At 46.0% G+C, this 19,928-nt stretch overlaps 1 protein-coding gene across 1 annotated transcript; it reads right to left on the minus strand.

The window, feature by feature from the left end:
* Window positions 1-16,382: 16,382 nt before the first annotated feature.
* LOC109777410 (uncharacterized protein At4g14100) lies at window positions 16,383-17,678 on the minus strand. The gene is made up of 3 exons (XM_020336048.4): window positions 17,613-17,678; window positions 16,914-17,478; window positions 16,383-16,829 (listed from the first exon to the last, which is right to left on the minus strand). Exons 1-3 carry the CDS (start codon window positions 17,661-17,663, stop codon window positions 16,624-16,626), a joined length of 822 nt encoding a protein of 273 aa, XP_020191637.2. The 5' UTR covers window positions 17,664-17,678; the 3' UTR covers window positions 16,383-16,623.
* Window positions 17,679-19,928: the final 2,250 nt, after the last annotated feature.

Raw genomic sequence — 19,928 nt, forward strand, 5'->3', positions numbered from 1 at the left:
ATCGTGCAACTCCCGGATACCGTAGGAGTGCTTTGGGTGTGCCAAACGTCACAACGTAACTGGGTGACTATAAAGGTGCATTACGGGTATCTCCGAAAGTGTCTGTTGGGTTGGCACGGATCGAGACTGGGATTTGTCACTTCGTGTAAACGGAGAGGTATCTCTGGGCCCACTCGGTAATGCATCATCATAATGAGCTCAATGTGACCAAGGCGTTGGTCACGGGATCATGCATTGCGGTACGAGTAAAGAGACTTGCCGGTAACGAGATTGAACAAGGTATTGGGATACCGACGATCGAATCTCGGGCAAGTAACATACCGATTGACAAAGGGAATTGCATACGGATTAATTGAATCCTCGACACCGTGGTTCACCCGATGATATCATCGTGGAACATGTGGGAGCCAACATGGGTATCCAGATCCCGCTGTTGGTTATTGACCGGAGAGGCGTCTCGGTCATGTCTGCATGTCTCCCGAACCCGTAGGGTCTACACACTTAAGGTCCGGTGACGCTAGGGTTGTAGAGATATATGTATGCGGAAACCCGAAAGTTGTTCGGAGTCCCGGATGAGATCCCGGACGTCACGAGAGGTTCCGGAATGGTCCGGAGGTGAAGAATTATATATAGGAAGTCCAGTTTTGGCCACCGGGAAAGTTTCGGGGGTTATCGGTATTGTACCGGGACCACCGGAAGGGTCCCCGGGGTCCACCGGGTGGGGCCACCTGTCCCGGAGGGCCCCGTGGGCTGAAAGTGGAGGGGAACCAGCCCCTAATGGGCTGGGGCGCCACTTTGGGCCTCCCCCCCATGCGCCTAGGGTTGGGAACCCTAGGGGGGGGGGGAATTCCCCCTTGCCTTGGGGGGCAAGGCATCCCCTTCCCCCCTTGGCCGCCGCCCCCCCCCCCTTGGAGATCCCATCTCCAAGGGCTGCGCACCCCCCTTGGGAGCCTATATAAAGGGGGGGAGGGAGGGCAGCATACTACAGCCTTTGGCGCCTCCCTCCTCCCCTGCAACATCTCTCTCTCTCGCGCAGAAGCTCGGCGAAGCCCTGCCGGAGAGCCGCTACATCCACCACCACGCCGTCGTGCTGTTGGATCTCCATCAACCTCTCCTCCCCCCTTGCTGGATCAAGAAAGGAGGAGACGTCGCTGCACCGTACGTGTGTTGAACGCGGAGGTGCCGTACGTTCGGTACTCGGTCATCGGTGATTTGGATCACGGCGAGTACGACTCCGTCATCCACGTTCATTGGAACGCTTCCGCTCGCGATCTACAACGGTATGTAGATGCACTCCCTTCCCTCGTTGCTAGTAGACTCCATAGATGCATCTTGGTGAGCGTAGGAAAATTTTAAAATTATGCTACGATTCCCAACAGTGGCATCATGAGCCAGGCCTATGCGTAGTTACTATGCACGAGTAGAACACAAAGAAGTTGTGGGCGTTGATGTTGCCAATTCTTCTTGCCGCTACTAGTCGTTTCTTGTTTCGGCGGCATTGTAGGATGAAGCGGCCCGGACCGACCTTACACGTACGCTTACGTGAGACAGGTTCCACCGACTGACATGCACTAGTTGCATAAGGTGGCTAGCGGGTGTCTGTCTCTCCTACTTTAGTCGGAACGGATTCGATGAAAAGGGTCCTTATGAAGGGTAAATAGAAATTGGCAAATCACGTTGTGGTCATACGTAGGTAAGAAATCGTTCTTGCTAGAAACCTACAAACCACGTAAAAACTTGCAACAACAATTAGAGGACGTCTAACTTGTTTTTGCAGCAAGTGATATATGTGATATGATATGGCCAGAAGATGTGATGAATGATATATGTGATGTATGAGATTGATCATATTCTTGTAATAGGAATCACGACTTGCATGTCGATGAGTATGACAACCGGCAGGAGCCATAGGAGTTGTCTTTATTATTTTGCATGACCTGCGTGTCATTGAATAACGCCATGTAATTTACTTTACTTTGTTGCTAAACGGTTAGCCATAGAAGTACAAGTAATCGTTGGCGTGACAACTTCATGAAGACACAATGATGGAGATCATGATGATGGAGATCATGGTGTCATGCCGGTGACGAAGATGATCATGGTGCCCCGAAGATGGAGATCAAAGGAGCATGATGATATTGGCCATATCATGTCACTATTTGATTGCATGTGATGTTTATCATGTTTTTGCATCTTATTTGCTTAGAACGACGGTAGCAAGTAGGATGATCCCTTATAATAATTTCAAGAAAGTGTTCACCCTAACTGTGCACCGTTGCGAAGGTTCGTCGTTTCGAAGCACCACGTGATGATCGGGTGTGATAGATTCTTACGTTCGCATACAACGGGTGTTGACGAGCCTAGCATGTACAGACATGGCCTCGGAACACACGCAATACACTTAGGTTGACTTGACGAGCCTAGCATGTACAGACATGGCCTCGGAACACGGAGGACCGAAAGGTCGAGCATGAGTCGTATAGAAGATACGATCAACATGGAGATGTTCACCGATCTTGACTAGTCCGTCTCACGTGATGATCGGACACGGCCTAGTTGAGCTCGGATCATGTTTCACTTAGATGACTAGAGGGATGTCTGTCTGAGTGGGTGTTCATTAAATAATTTGATTATATGAACTTAATTATCATGAACTTAGTCTAAAATCTTTACATTATGTATTGTAGATCAAATGGCCCACGTTGTCCTCAATTTCAACGCGTTCCTAGAGAAAACCAAGCTGAAAGATGATGGCAGCAACTATACGGACTGGGTCCGGAACCTGAGGCTCATCCTCATAGTTGCCAAGAAAGATTATGTCTTAGAAGCACCGCTAGGTGAAGCACCAATCCCTGAGAACCAAGACGTTATGAACGCTTGGCAGCAGCGTGCTGATGATTACTCCCTCGTTCAGTGCGGCATGCTTTACAGCTTAGAACCGGGTCTCCAAAAGCGTTTTGAGAAACATGGAGCATACGAGATGTTCGAGGAGCTGAAACTGGTTTTTCAAGCTCATGCCCGGGTCGAGAGATATGATGTCTCCGACAAGTTCTTCAGCTGTAAAATGGAGGAGAACAGTTCTGTTAGTGAGCACATACTCAGAATGTCTGGGTTGCACAACCGCTTGTCTCAGCTGGGAGTTAATCTCCCGGATGACGAGGTCATTGACAGAATCCTCCAGTCGCTTCCACCAAGCTACAAGAGCTTTGTGATGAACTACAATATGCAGGGGATGGAAAAGACCATTCCCGAGGTATACTCAATGCTAAAATCAGCGGAAGGGGAGATCAAAAAGGAACATCAAGTGTTGATGGTGAATAAAACCACTAAGTTCAAGAAGGGCAAGGGTAAGAAGAACTTCAAGAAGGACGACAAGGGAGTTGCCGCGCCCGGTAAGCCAGTTACCGGGAAGAAGTCAAAGAATGGACCCAAGCCCGAGACTGAGTGCTTTTATTGCAAGGGAAGTGGTCACTGGAAGCGGAACTGCCCCAAATATTTAGCGGACAAGAAGAAGGCCGGCAACACCCAAGGTATATGTGATATACAAGTAATTGATGTGTACCTTACCAGTACTCGTAGTAGCTCCTGGGTATTTGATACCGGTGCGGTTGCTCATATTTGTAACTCAAATCAGGAACTACGGAATAAACGGAGACTGGCAAAAGACGAGGTGACGATGCGCGTCGGGAATGGTTCCAAGGTCGATGTGATCGCCGTCGGCACGCTACCTCTGCATCTACCCACGGGATTAGTTATAAACCTCAATAATTGTTATTTAGTGCCAGCTTTGAGCATGAACATTGTATCTGGATCTCGTTTAATTCGAGATGGCTACTCATTTAAATCTGAGAATAATGGTTGTTCTATTTATTTGAGAGATATGTTTTATGGTCATGCCCCGCTGGTCAATGGTTTATTCTTGATGAATCTCGAACGTGATGCTACACATGTTCATAGTGTGAATACCAAAAGATGTAAAGTTGATAACGATAGTCCCACATACTTGTGGCACTGCCGCCTTGGTCACATTGGTGTCAAGCGCATGAAGAAGCTCCATGCAGCTGGACTTTTGGAGTCTCTTGATTACGAATCATTTGACACGTGCGAACCATGCCTCATGGGTAAGATGACCAAGACTCCGTTCTCCGGAACAATGGAGCGAGCAACCAACTTATTGGAAATCATACATACCGATGTGTGCGGTCCAATGAGTGTTGAGGCTCGCGGAGGATATCGTTATGTTCTCACTCTCACTGATGATTTAAGTAGATATGGGTATGTCTACCTAATGAAACACAAGTCTGAAACCTTTGAAAAGTTCAAGGAATTTCAGAGTGAAGTCGAGAATCAACGTGACAGGAAAATAAAATTCTTACGATCAGATCGTGGTGGAGAATATTTAAGTCACGAATTTGGTACACACTTAAGGAAATGTGGAATAGTTTCACAACTCACGCCGCCTGGAACACCTCAGAGAAATGGTGTGTCCGAACGTCGTAATCGCACTCTATTGGATATGGTGCGATCTATGATGTCTCTTACCGATTTACCGCTCTCATTTTGGGGTTATGCTTTAGAGACTGCCGCATTCACTTTAAATAGGGCACCGTCTAAATCCGTTGAGACGACACCGTATGAATTATGGTTTGGGAAGAAACCTAAGCTGTCGTTTCTAAAAGTTTGGGGATGCGATGCTTATGTCAAGAAACTTCAACCTGAAAAGCTCGAACCCAAATCGGAAAAATGCGTCTTCATAGGATACCCTAAGGAAACTATTGGGTATACCTTCTACCTCAGATCCGAAGGCAAGATCTTCGTTGCCAAGAACGGGTCCTTTCTAGAGAAGGAGTTTCTCTCGAAAGAATTGAGTGGGAGGAAAGTGGAACTTGATGAGGTGATAGTCACCCCTTCCGAACCGGAAAGTAGCGCAGCGCGGGAAAATGTTCCTGTGGTGCCTACACCGACTGGGGAGGAAGTTAATGATGATGATCATGAAGCTTCAGATCAAGTTACTGAACTTCGTAGGTCCACAAGGACACGTTCCGCACCAGAGTGGTACGGCAACCCTGTCCTGGAAATCATGTTGTTAGACAACGGTGAACCTTCGAACTATGAAGAAGCGATGGCGGGCCCGGATTCCGACAAATGGCTAGAAGCCATGAAATCCGAGATAGAATCCATGTATGAAAACAAAGTATGGACTTTGACTGACTTGCCCGATGAGCGGCGAGCCATAGAAAACAAATGGATCTTTAAGAAGAAGACGGACGCAGATGGTAATGTGACCATCTACAAAGCTCGACTTGTCGCTAAGGGTTATCGACAAGTTCAAGGGGTTGACTACGATGAGACTTTCTCACCCGTAGCGAAGCTGAAGTCCGTCCGAATCATGTTAGCAATTGCCGCATACTATGATTATGAGATATGGCAGATGGACGTCAAAACGGCATTCCTTAACGGCTTCCTTAAGGAAGAGTTGTATATGATGCAGCCGGAAGGTTTTGTCGATCCTAAGAATGCTAACAAAGTATGCAAGCTCCAGCGCTCAATCTATGGGCTGGTGCAAGCATCTCGGAGTTGGAACATTCGCTTTGATGAGATGATCAAAGCGTTTGGGTTTACACAGACTTATGGAGAAGCCTGTGTTTACAAGAAAGTGAGTGGGAGCTCTGTAGCATTTCTCATATTATATGTGGATGACATATTATTGATGGGAAATGATATAGAATTCTTGGAAAGTATAAAGGCCTATTTGAATAAGTGTTTTTCAATGAAGGACCTTGGAGAAGCTGCTTACATATTAGGCATCAAGATCTATAGAGATAGATCAAGACGCCTCATTGGTCTTTCACAGAGTACATACCTTGACAAGATATTGAAGAAGTTCAGTATGGATCAGTCCAAGAAGGGGTTCTTGCCTGTATTGCAAGGTGTGCAATTGAGCACGGCTCAATGCCCGACCACGACAGAAGATATAGAAGAGATGAGTGTCATCCCCTATGCCTCGGCCATAGGGTCTATTATGTATGCCATGCTGTGTACCAGACCTGATGTAAACCTTGCCGTAAGTTTGGTAGGAAGGTACCAAAGTAATCCCGGCAAGGAACACTGGACAGCGGTCAAGAATATCCTGAAGTACCTGAAGAGGACTAAGGATATGTTTCTCGTTTATGGAGGTGACAAAGAGCTCGTCGTAAAGGGTTACGTCGACGCTAGCTTCGATACAGATCCGGATGACTCGAAGTCACAGACCGGATACGTGTATATTTTGAATAGAGGAGCAGTAAGCTGGTGCAGTTGCAAGCAAAGCGTCGTGGCGGGATCTACATGTGAAGCGGAATACATGGCAGCCTCGGAGGCAGCACAGGAAGCAGTCTGGATGAAGGAGTTCATTACCGACCTAGGGGTGATTCCCAATGCGTCGGGCCCAATGACTCTCTTATGTGACAACACTGGAGCTATTGCCCTTGCGAAGGAGCCCAGGTTTCACAGGAAGACCAGGCATATCAAGCGTCGCTTCAACTCCATTCGTGAAAGTGTTCAAAATGGAGACATAGATATTTGTAAAGTACACACGGACCTGAATGTAGCAGATCCGTTGACTAAACCTCTCCCTAGGGCAAAACATGATCAACACCAGGACGCAATGGGTGTTCGATTCATCACAATGTAACTAGATTATTGACTCTAGTGCAAGTGGGAGACTGTTGGAAATATGCCCTAGAGGCAATAATAAATGGTTATTATTATATTTCTGTGTTCATGATAATAGTCTATTATTCATGCTATAATTGTATTGTCCGGAAATCGTAATACATGTGTGAATACATAGATCACAACCTGTCCCTAGTAAGCCTCTAGTTGACTAGCTCGTTGATCAACAGATAGTCATGGTTTCCTGACTATGGACATAGGATGTCACTGATAACGGGATCACATCATTAGGAGAATGATGTGATGGACAAGACCCAACTTAAGCATAGCATAAAAGATCGTGTAGTTTCGCTTGCTAGAGCTTTTCCAATGTCAAGTATCTTTTCCTTAGACCATGAGATCGTGCAACTCCCGGATACCGTAGGAGTGCTTTGGGTGTGCCAAACGTCACAACGTAACTGGGTGACTATAAAGGTGCATTACGGGTATCTCCGAAAGTGTCTGTTGGGTTGGCACGGATCGAGACTGGGATTTGTCACTTCGTGTAAACGGAGAGGTATCTCTGGGCCCACTCGGTAATGCATCATCATAATGAGCTCAATGTGACCAAGGCGTTGGTCACGGGATCATGCATTGCGGTACGAGTAAAGAGACTTGCCGGTAACGAGATTGAACAAGGTATTGGGATACCGACGATCGAATCTCGGGCAAGTAACATACCGATTGACAAAGGGAATTGCATACGGATTAATTGAATCCTCGACACCGTGGTTCACCCGATGATATCATCGTGGAACATGTGGGAGCCAACATGGGTATCCAGATCCCGCTGTTGGTTATTGACCGGAGAGGCGTCTCGGTCATGTCTGCATGTCTCCCGAACCCGTAGGGTCTACACACTTAAGGTCCGGTGACGCTAGGGTTGTAGAGATATATGTATGCGGAAACCCGAAAGTTTTCGGAGTCCCGGATGAGATCCCGGACGTCACGAGAGGTTCCGGAATGGTCCGGAGGTGAAGAATTATATATAGGAAGTCCAGTTTTGGCCACCGGGAAAGTTTCGGGGGTTATCGGTATTGTACCGGGACCACCGGAAGGGTCCCCGGGGTCCACCGGGTGGGGCCACCTGTCCCGGAGGGCCCCGTGGGCTGAAAGTGGAGGGGAACCAGCCCCTAATGGGCTGGGGCGCCACTTTGGGCCTCCCCCCCATGCGCCTAGGGTTGGGAACCCTAGGGGGGGGGAATTCCCCCTTGCCTTGGGGGGCAAGGCATCCCCTTCCCCCCTTGGCCGCCGCCCCCCCCCTTGGAGATCCCATCTCCAAGGGCTGCGCACCCCCCTTGGGAGCCTATATAAAGGGGGGGGAGGGAGGGCAGCATACTACAGCCTTTGGCGCCTCCCTCCTCCCCTGCAACATCTCTCTCTCTCGCGCAGAAGCTCGGCGAAGCCCTGCCGGAGAGCCGCTACATCCACCACCACGCCGTCGTGCTGTTGGATCTCCATCAACCTCTCCTCCCCCCTTGCTGGATCAAGAAAGGAGGAGACGTCGCTGCACCGTACGTGTGTTGAACGCGGAGGTGCCGTACGTTCGGTACTCGGTCATCGGTGATTTGGATCACGGCGAGTACGACTCCGTCATCCACATTCATTGGAACGCTTCCGCTCGCGATCTACAACGGTATGTAGATGCACTCCCTTCCCTCGTTGCTAGTAGACTCCATAGATGCATCTTGGTGAGCGTAGGAAAATTTTAAAATTATGCTACGATTCCCAACAAGGCGGCCAGGGCAGGGCCGCGCGCCCCTCCCCCCTAGTCCGAATAGGACAAGGAGAGGGGGGCGGCGCCCCCCTTTTCTTCCTCTCCCCCTCCTCTTTCCCCCTCCACTCCTAGTCCAACAAGGAAAAGGAAGGTAGTCCTACTCCCGGTGGGAGTAGGACTCGTCCTGGCGCGCCCCTCCTGGCCGGCCGCACCTCTCTCCCTCGCTCCTTTATATAGGGGGGCAGGGGGGCACCCTAGAGAGAACAATTGATCAGTTGATCTTTTAGCCGTGTGCGGTTCCCCCCTCCACCATAGTCCACCTCGATAATATCGTAGCGGTGCTTAGGCGAAGCCCTGCGTTGGTAGAACATCATCATAGTCACCACGCCGTCGTGCTGACGAAACTCTCCCTCAACACTCGGCTGGATCGGAGTTCGAGGGACGTCATCGGGCTGAACGTGTGCTGAACTCGGAGGTGCCGTGCGTTCGGTACTTGATCGGTCGGATCATGAAGATGTACGACTACATCAACCGCGTTGTGCTAACGCTTCCGCTTTCGGTCTACGAGGGTACGTGGACACACTCTCCCCTCTCGTTGCTATGCATCACCATGATCTTGCGTGTGCGTAGGAATTTTTTTGAAATTACTACGTTCCCCAACAGTGGTATCAGAGCCTGGTTTTATGCGTTGATGTTATATGCATGAGTAGAACACAAGTGAGTTGTAGGCGATATAAGTCATACTGCTTACCAGCATGTCATACTTTAGTTCGGCGGTATTGTTGGATGAAGCGGTCCGGACCGACATTACGCGTACGTTTACGCGAGACTGGTTCTATCGACGTGCTTTGCACACAGGTGGCTGGCAGGTGTCAGTTTCTCCAACTTTAGTTGAACCGAGTGTGGCTACGCCCGGTCCTTGCGAAGGTTAAAACAGCACCAACTTGACAAACTATCGTTGTGGTTTTGATGCATAGGTAAGAACGGTTCTTGCTAAGCCCGTAGCAGCCACGTAAAATTTGCAACAACAAAGTAGAGGAAGTCTAACTTGTTTTTGCAGGGCATGTTGTGATGTGATATGGTCAAGACATGATGCTAAATTTTATTGTATGAGATGATCATGTTTTGTAACCGAGTTATCGGCAACTGGCAGGAGCCATATGGTTGTCGCTTTATTGTATGCAATGCAATCGCCCTGTAATGCTTTACTTTATCACTAAGCGGTAGCGATAGTCGTAGAAGCATAAGATTGGCGAGACGACAACGATGCTACAATGCAGATCAATGTGTCGCGCCGGTGACGATGGTGATCATGACGGTGCTTCGGAGATGGAGATCACAAGCACAAGATGATGGCCATATCATATCACTTATATTGATTGCATGTGATGTTTATCTTTTATGCATCTTATCTTGTTTTGATTGACGGTAGCATTATAAGATGATCCCTCACTAAATTATCAAAGTATAAGTGTTCTCCCTGAGTATGCACCGTTGCGAAAGTTCTTCGTGCTGAGACACCACGTGATGATCGGGTGTGATAGGCTCCACGTTCAAATACAACGGGTGCAAAACAGTTGCACACGCGGAATACTCAGGTTAAGCTTGACGAGCCTAGCATATAACAGATATGGCCTCGGAACACGGAGACCGAAAGGTCGAGCGTGAATCATATAGTAGATATGATCAACATAGTGATGTTCACCGTTCAAACTACTCCATCTCACATGATGATCGGACATGGTTTAGTTGATATGGATCATGTGATCACTTAGAGGGTTAGAGGGATGTCTATATAAGTGGGAGTTCTTAAGTAATATGATTAATTGAACTTAAATTTATCATGAACTTAGTCCTGATAGTATTAGCATATCTATGTTGTAGATCAATAGCTCGCGTTAAGCTCCACTGTTTTATTTTTGATATGTTCCTAGAGAAAACTATGTTGAAAGATGTTAGTAGCAATGATGCGGACTTGGTCCGTGATCTGAGGATTTTCCTCATTGCTGCACAGAAGAATTACGTCCTTGATGCACCGCTAGGTGACAGACCTATTGTAGGAGCAAATGCAGACATTATGAACGTGTGGCTAGCTCAATATGATGACTACTTGATAGTTTAGTGCACCATGCTTAACGGCTTAGAATCGGGACTTCAAAGACGTTTTGAACGTCATGGACCATATGAGATGTTCCAGGAGTTGAAGTTAATATTTCAAGCAAATACCCGAGTTGAGAGATATGAAGTCTCCAACATGTTCTATAGCTAAAAGATGGAGGAGAATAGCTCAAGTAGTGAGCATGTACTCAGATTGTCTGGGTACTACAATCGCTTGAATCAAGTGGGAGTTAATCTTCCAGATAAAATAGTGATTGACAGAATTCTCTAGTCACCATCACCAAGTTAGTAGAACTTCGTGATGAACTATAGTATGCAAGGGATGACGAAAACGATTCCCGAGCTTTTCATGATGATGAAATCGATGAAGGTAGAAATCAAGAAAAGCATCAAGTGTTGATGGTTGACAAGACCACTAGTTTCAAGAAAAGGGCAAAGGGAAGAAGGGGAACTTCAAGAAGAACGGCAAGCAAGTTGCTGCTCAAGTGAAGAAGCCCAAATCTGGACCTAAGCCTGAGACTAAGTGCTTCTACTGCAAAAGGACTGGTCACTGGAAGCGGAACTACCCCAAGTATTTGGTGGATAAGAAGGATGGCAAAGTGAACAAAGCTATATTTGATATACATGTTATTGATGTGTACTTTACTAGTGTTTATAGCAACCCATCGGTATTTGATACTAGTTCAGTTGCTAAGAGTAGTAACTCGAAACAAGAGTTGCAAAATAAACAGACACTAGTTAAGGGCGAGGTGACGATGTGTGTTGGAAGTGGTTCCAAGATTGATATGATCATCATCGCACACTCCCTATACTTTCGAGATTAGTGTTGAACCTAAATAACTGTTATTTGGTGTTTGCGTTGAGCATGAATATGATTTGATCATGTTTATTGCAATACGGTTATTCATTTAAGTTAGAGAATAATTGTTGTTCTGTTTGCATGAATAAAACCTTCTATGGTTATACACCCAATGAAAATGGTTCGTTGGATCTCGATCGTAGTGATACACATATTCATAATATTGAAGCCAAAAGATGCAGAGTTGATAATGATAGTGCAACTTATTTGTGGCACTGCCGTTTAGGTCATATCGGTGTAAAGCGCATGAAGAAACTCCATACTGATGGACTTTTGGAATCACTTGATGCTTGCGAACCATGCCTCATGGGCAAGATGACTAAGACTCCGTTCTCCGGAACAATGGAGCAAGCAACTGACTTATTGGAAATAATACATATTGATGTATGAGGTCCGATGAGTGTTAAAGCTTGCGGCAAGTATCGTTATTTTCTGACCTTCACAGATGATTTGAGCAGATATGGGTATATCTACTTAATGAAACAGAAGTCTGAAACATTTGAAAAGTTCATATAATTTCAGAGTGAAGTGGAAAATCATCGTAACAAGAAAATAAAGTTTCTACGATCTGATCGTGGAGAAGAGTATTTGAGTTACGAGTTTGGCCTTCAGTTAAAACAATGTGAAATAGTTTCACTGCTCACGCCACCTAGAACACCACAGTGTAATGGTGTGTCCGAACATCGTAACCGTACTTTATTAGATATGGTGCAATCTATGATGTCTCTTACCGATTTACCACTATATCGTTTTGGGGTTATGCATTAGAGACAGCTGCATTCACGTTAAAAAGGGCACCATCTAAATCTGTTGAGACGACACCGTATGAACTGTCGTTTAGCAAGAAACCTAAGCTGTCGTTCCTTAAAGTTTGGGGTTGCGATGCTTATGTGAAAAAGTTTCAACATGATAAGCTTGAACCCAAATCGGAGAAGTGCGTCTTCATAGGATACCCAAAATGTTGGGTACACCTTCTATCACAGATTCGAAGGCAAGATCTTTGTTGCTAAGAATGGATCCTTTCTGGAGAAGGAGTTTCTCTCGAAAGAAGTGAGTGGGAGGAAAGTAGAACTTGATGAGGTAACTGTACCTGCTCCCTTATTGGAAAGTAGTTCATCACAGAAATCAGTTTCTGTGACTCCTACACCAATTAGTGAGGAAGCTAATGATGATGATCATGTAACTTCAGATCAAGTTACTACCGAACCTCGTAGGTCAGCCAGAGTAAGGTCCGCACCAGAGTGGTTCGGTAATCCTGTTCTGGAGGTCATGTTACTTGACCATGACGAACCTACGAACTATGAGGAAGCGATGATGAGCCCAGATTCCGCAAAATGGCTTGAGGCCATGAAATCTGAGATGGGATCCATGTATGAGAACAAAGTATGGACTTTGGTTGACTTGCCCAATGATCAGCAAGCCATAGAAAATAAATGGATCTTCAAGAGGAAGACGGACGTTGATAGTAGTGTTACTATCTACAAAGCTAGACTTGTCGAAAAAGGTTTTTGACAAAGTTCAAGGTGTTGACTACGATGAGAGTTTCTCACTCGTATCTATGCTTAAGTCTGTCCGAATCATGTTAGCAACTGCCGCATTTTATGAAATCTGGCAAATGGATACACAAAACTGCATTCCTTAATGGATTTATTAAAGAAGAGTTGTATATGATGCAACCAGAAGGTTTTGTCAATCCTAAAGGTGCTAACAAAATATGCAAGCTCCAGCAATCCATCTATGGACTGGTGCAAGCATCACGGTGAAGCCTGTATTTACAAGAAAGTGAGTGGGAGCACTACAACATTTCTGATACGTATATGTGAATGACATATTGTTGATCGGAAATAATGTAAAATTATTCTGCAAAGCATAAAGGAGTGTTTGAAAGGAGTTTTTCAAAGAAAGACCTCGGTGAAGCTGCTTATATATTGAGCATCAAGATCTATAGAGATAGATCAAGACGCTTGATAAGTTTTTTCAATGAGTACATACCTTGACAAAATTTTGAAGTAGTTCAAAATGGAATAGTCAAAGAAAGAGTTCTTGCATGTGTTACTAGGTGTGAAATTGAGTAAGACTCAAAGCCCGACCACGGCAGAAGATAGAAAGAGAATGAAAGTCATTCCCTATGCCTCAGCCATAGGTTCTATAAAGTATGCCATGCTGTGTACCAGATCTATTGTATACCCTACACTGATTTTGGCAAGGGAGTACAATAGTGATCTAGGAGTAGATCACTGGACATCGGTCAAAATTATTCTTAGTGGAATAAGGATATGGTTCTCGATTATGGAGGTGACAAAAGGTTCGTCGTAAAGGGTTACGTCGATGCAAGTTTTGACACTGATCTAGATGACTCTAAGTCTCAATCTGGATACATATTGAAAGTGGGAGCAATTAGCTAGAGTAGCTCCGTGCAGAGCATTGTTGACATAGAAATTTGCAAAATACATACGGATCTGAATATGGCAGACCCGTTGACTAAACTTCTCTCACAAGCAAAACATGATTACACCTTAGTACTCTTTGGGTGTTAATCACATAGCGATGTGAACTAGATTATTGACTCTAGTAAACCCTTTGGGTGTTGGTCACATGACGATGTGAACTATGGGTGTTAATCACATGGTGATGTGAACTATTGGTGTTAAATCACATGGTGATGTGAACTAGATTATTGACTCTAGTGCAAGTGGGAGACTGAAGGAAATATGCCCTAGAGGCAATAATAAAGTTATTATTTATTTCCTATATCATGATAAATGTTTATTATTCATGCTAGAATTGTATTAACCGGAAACTTAGTACATGTGTGAATACATAGACAAACATAGTGTCATTAGTATGCCTCTACTTGACTAGCTCGTTAATCAAAGATGGTTGAGTTTCCTAGCCATGGACATGAGTTGTCATTTGATTAACGGGATCACATCATTAGGAGAATGATGTGATTGACTTGACCCATTCCGTTAGCTTAGCACTTGGTCGTTTAGTATGTTGCTATTGCTTTCTTCATGACTTATACATGCTCCTATGACTATGAGATTATGCAACTCCCGTTTACCGGAGGAACACTTTGTGTGCTACCAAACGTCACAACATAACTGGGTGATTATAAAGGTGCTCTACAGGTGTCTCCAAAGGTACTTGTTGGGTTGGCGTATTTCGAGATTAGGATTTGTCACTCCGATTGTCGGAGAGGTATCTCTAGGCCCACTCGGTAATGCACATCACTATAAGCCTTGCAAGCATTGTAACTAATGAGTTAGTTGCGGGATGATGTATTATGGAACGAGTAAAGAGACTTGCCGGTAATGAGATTGAACTAGGTATTGAGATACCGACGATCGAATCTCGGGCAAGTAACATACTGATGACAAAGGGAACAACGTATGTTGTTATGCGGTTTGACCGATAAAGATCTTCGTAGAATATGTGGGAGCCAATATGAGCATCCAGGTTCCGCTATTGGTTATTGACCGGAGACGTGTCTCGGTCATGTCTACATAGTTCTCGAACCCGTAGGGTCCGCACGCTTAAAGTTTCGATGACAGTTATATTATGAGTTTATATGTTTTGATGTACCGAAGGTTGTTCGGAGTCCCGGATGTGATCACGGACATGACGAGGAGTCTCGAAATGGTCGAGACATGAAGATTGATATATTGGAAGCCTATGTTTGGATATCGGAAGTGTTCCGGGTGAAATCGGAATTTTACCGGAGTACCGGGAGGTTACCGGAACCCCCCGGGGGCTTAATGGGCCTTAGTGGAAGAGAGGAGAGGCAGCCAGGGTAGGGCCGCGCGCCCCTCCCCCCTAGTCCGAATAGGACAAGGAGAGGGGGGCGGCGCCCCCCTTTCCTTCCTCTCTCCCTCCTCTTCCCCCCTCCACTCCTAGTCCAACAAGGAAAAGGGAGGGAGTCCTACTCCCGGTGGGAGTAGGACTCCTCCTGGCGCGCCCCTCCTGGCCGGCCGCACGTCTCCCCCTGGCGATCTCGGCGACCCGAGGAAGAAGAAGGCGTCGGGGGCGGCGCTTCGAGGCGTCCGGCGTCGCGTGAGTCGACGGAGAGGACGAGGCAAACGAGGCGGAGCTTCTGGACTCGGGCAGAGGGCGAGGAGGTGGCTCTGGCCGTGGCAACAGCGAGCGGCGGCGACGATGGCGTTGCGGGAAGAAAGCAGAGGAGGGGCAGGGGGTCCCGGGAGAGAGGGGAGAGGTGCAGGGGTCGAGGGGGGGGGGGGTGCGTGGCACTCGGGGAGGCGTCCAGACCCTCAGCGGCAAGCAGGAGCTGGCGAGGCGCATGCCCGCGAGCAGCGGCCACGCGCACTGCGTCCTTCTGGCGCGAGGTTAGTGGTGACTGGCAGGCGCCAGTGGGCTGGGCCGGCACAGTGCCAGGTAAGGTGGCATCCGTGGGAATACCGTGCGTGAGGCCGCAAAGTGATATGATGTGTTACATGCTAGATCGGTGTGACTTAGGATCGGGATCTTGACAATACAATAACCTTTTGCCCTTCTTAAAACACGAGCCAGGGATGCGCGGAATGCCAAACATCGAATATTTGTTTCTGCCAGCAAGACCTGTGCAACTATGGACCCTACTGAGGGACTGTTATCCTTTAATGTTTTACATGAACATAACTACAAAATACTACCTCTGTAAAGAAATATAAGAATTAGATCATTAATGATCTAAACGCTCTTATACTCTTTACGGAGGGAGTACTCCTTAATGAGCCATGCTTCCAATGATTGTGTGAACCGGCAAAAAGGACACTCGACGGTTCTCTTGCCCAGTCTGAGTTTTGAAACTAAGGTTGCAAGCACAATAAAACATGGGTTTCCAAGAATGATTAAGCACAATATAACATGAACTTAGGGAGATTAGAGGTCTAGGAAATACAGTTACAGAGGTACTTATGCATCAGAAACTACATACTATTACTTTGCATAAACATGTTTCAACTTCGTATGTAAGCTTCCAAAAGAAATTTCAAAATATTGGTGGATATAGGCAGAAGGGTGTTATCTTTAAGTAAGCTATAAGTCACACATTCAATAGTTGCCTTGCGATCAGTACTTGTGCATGAGAGAGAAAACATGTAAACTTTGGTACAAAAGAAATTAAATTGAACAGCGCGAGTTTTTTCAGAGTGCCATCTCCAGTAGCAATGGTTGGATGAACCATTTCCCCAGTAGCAAGGTGTGAAAAAACACACCAAGTATTCATATTCAGATATTATCAGTAGGCGGCGGCAGCTCCAGCAAACTTCCTGAATAGCCTGACCGCGTCCATGACGCCATTCGAAACAGCGACATGATCGTCGTGCTCGTTGGTCTTGTTGGCTGCGTCGTCCAGGAAGCAGTGCGCGGGTGCCTGCCACTGGTTGTCGTCTTCCAGCACCACGCCCACCTCGAAGCTCATCACAAACTGCTCTATCCCCGTCACTGCAACCATGCAAAGCTCCATCAAACCAAGTAAAGTTCAGACATTACGTGGGGATATATGGATCACGGCCGGGCCGTACATACCATCAATGAAGTTCCAGCGGACGGGGCGGCGCGTGAGCGCGTCCTCGTAGTAGACGATGAAGTCAGCCTTGCACCAGACGTGGCAGTCGATCCCGCCGGTGGTCTCGCGGCCAAGGTAGACGGCGCCGCCCTCGGCGATCCACCCAGGGCGGAGCACGCCGACGGGGAACTGCAGCGTGCGGCAGGTGGCCGAGTCGAAGTAGAAGCTGGTGCCGTTGTTCCACTCCACGTCGTAGAGCGGGTTGCCGGACAGCTGGTACCGGATCAGGTTCAGGTTGCGCCGCTGCGGCCAGTCGTAGTAGAGGTCGTGCAGGCGGAGCGCCGGGCTCGTCGATGCGATCGAGACGTTGGTCAGGTTCGTGAACAGCACCGCGTGGAACTGCTCCGGCCACGGCGCCGGCCCATCGGGCGTCGTCGCTGAGGACGCCGCCGCCGCAGTGGTGGCGGCAGCGGCGATGAGCAGGAGCTGGAGCTGGAACAGTGGCCATGCCATGTCTGTTGTCGCAGACCTTATCCTCCGTTTCACCTGTCTGTCTGCTGGTGAGTGGTGAGTGAGGGGTGACCACTGACCAAAAGCAATGGATGAGTGGGCAGCAAATTTATACCATCCATGTGCAGCAATTTCAGCCGCACAAGTTTCTATGAGATTTATCAAGTTCAGAGAGAATGAAGCAAATATCAAGTTTCAGTGATGAGTACCGCATAATCGATGTCGTCAACTCTGCGTAAAATAATATCACTTGTTAGCATAGTTCCAAATACAGCGTCATTATGCACATCCAATTACACCAAATTAAGGAGATTGGCAATTGCTGCAAGAATGATCAATTCCACTACTGAACTTTTTAGTTACATGCTACAAGCGAAGCCGCACGAACAAATACTAAATATTAGCGCGTTCATATAAATTAGGATTTTGGCTGCAAGATGGACTTGATGGGACAGACAGGCTAAGGAATATCAATATGAATAGGCAAATGTACAGATATGCAAAATTATCTGAATCAGCACCTATTATGGTCGAATGCTGGTTTCCTCCCAGTTTCGCAGTAGGAATTTGACTAGAGTTTTGCTGATACAGTACAGCAGTGCAGTGCTGCTTTTCAGTCAAACATTTCCTCCCTTAGAAGGAGAACAAGAAAATATCTTGCAACATGGTTCGACAGTTATCATATCTCTGAGAAGAGCTGTTGTATGGAACTAATACACTATGTCATCAGTTCTTACAACAGTTGAAGCTGCACTAGCGCCAGAAAGCGCAGCGCACACCACGCCCGTGGTAATGCCTGTTTATTTTTTGGTGTTGATCATGTTAAAGGTACAAAACAGAGAGCAGAACCAAGAGGTGAGCTGAGTGACAGTTTTATCAGGTTGATTGTGGTGGTGGTAAACTTTCATGTGAACGATTTTTTGTCTGTTCATTTCATGGCTCGCAATGAAATTTTAGCTCATGTATTTTAGTTGGCCTAACTGTAGAATAGTTAGAAATTAGATACAAGATACGATTCAGGTAGATTAGTCTAAGAAATCTAATCTAACCTATAAATTGCAGTAAAATACATATTAATGAAGCAAAATACAATATAGATTTTTTCTGAAATTTCACTGCTTCAGTTTAGACTATAAATAAAGAATAAAACAAACTATACACCACACAAACTGGCCACACGCAGATCCTCTTGTGAATCACACCATCTAAGTATGTTGCCTTGCATGACACATTTTGTTAGCGACATTATTGTCTGCTAATTTTGTCAAAACGTCAGAAACCTAGGACATTATAAACTACCACAATTTGTTTCTAGAAGAAGCTCACAGAACTTTTTACTTTCTTATGTCAAGAAGTTACATGGTCATGAAAACTCTATCAGGCCATTGTCCAGTCATTACAATAAATGATCCATTGTTTGACGGGTATAAATGATCTATTGTTTGTACAGAATTAGCACACTAAAAGCAAGATGCAGCAATGGAAATAAAGTTGTAGCGCTTCACATACAGTAAGTGAAAAAGAAATGAGCAAGGGGACCAATTTTAGTTGCCTGAACAGATGTGGATAGAGCCTAGTTTTTTTTTTTACCTTACCTACTTCTCGCCAATACCCCCACAGACGCCCCTCTTCATGTGCAGAAAATGCCCCTGACCCCCCTCCAAGCAGTAAGGCCCAGAATGACAACAACGACACACAGAAGGCCCCGCAAAAGATAGCGAAAGTGAGCGAAGTAGCTTGGCCAGTTACCTGCACTAACCCAACCAAATAAATGTAGCCAGCGGATCAAGGCAGAACGCAGAACAGTGAGTATATTTTACTAATAACCTAGATTGAACACAGTTGAAAAACAATGTTATCTGAAAATTTGATGTGTATACCAGGAATAAACGATGGCCAAGTAATGCAAAATATTGTACAAATAATTAAAAGATTCAGACTTGCAGGTAATTTTAAGAAACATCACATCGTATACATCATATCTTAGCCAAGGTGTGCAGGTGATAAACAGGGGAATCTAAGGAGTAGGAACTCACCCATTATAAGCCAACAACAAACAATGTTGTTATTGCCTTCCCTCTATATTACTGGGAGTGGCATACAGGTTCAGTCCCTACAGATGTTACTTCCAATAGATGGCTTCGGTTCCGATTGAAAACCATTTTACATGGCGCTTGCATGGCTTCTACTGCAGGGATGATCTGAACAAAGAAGTGAAACACATCTTAGACAACCATCAAGACATAAATTGGGTAGCTGAAACAAAAAATTGATCAGATAAGCGAAACAGTGATCTAATGCCTATCCAATTATCCATGATGTACCATGAGACTACTTGCACAGACTGCCAAAAACAACTGACTATTGTAGGAAGATAAAGGCAAAGCAAATACAAATATAAAAGAATCTAATTAGTATGTTACTGCTTTTTTACCACTTAACATACAGCCTTTACTGGCGTACAAACTAAATATAATCACCAACCTTCTTAACTAATGGTTTACCAAAAAAACAGCTAGACATTA

The sequence above is a fragment of the Aegilops tauschii genome, chromosome 3, assembly GCF_002575655.3.
Source record: "Aegilops tauschii subsp. strangulata cultivar AL8/78 chromosome 3, Aet v6.0, whole genome shotgun sequence".
NCBI lineage: Eukaryota > Viridiplantae > Streptophyta > Magnoliopsida > Poales > Poaceae > Aegilops > Aegilops tauschii.

Bases quoted from the DNA above. Each gene is read 5' to 3' on its own strand.
- LOC109777410 (XM_020336048.4), bottom strand. From the start codon at position 17,663: ATGCTAACAAGTGATATTATTTTACGCAGAGTTGACGACATCGATTAT. The intron at 17,479-17,612 runs GTACTCATCACT...GCTTTTGGTCAG, and splicing joins TTGACGACATCGATTATGCG to TGGTCACCCCTCACTCACCA. The intron at 16,830-16,913 runs GTATGTACGGCC...GCATGGTTGCAG, and splicing joins CCGCTGGAACTTCATTGATG to TGACGGGGATAGAGCAGTTT.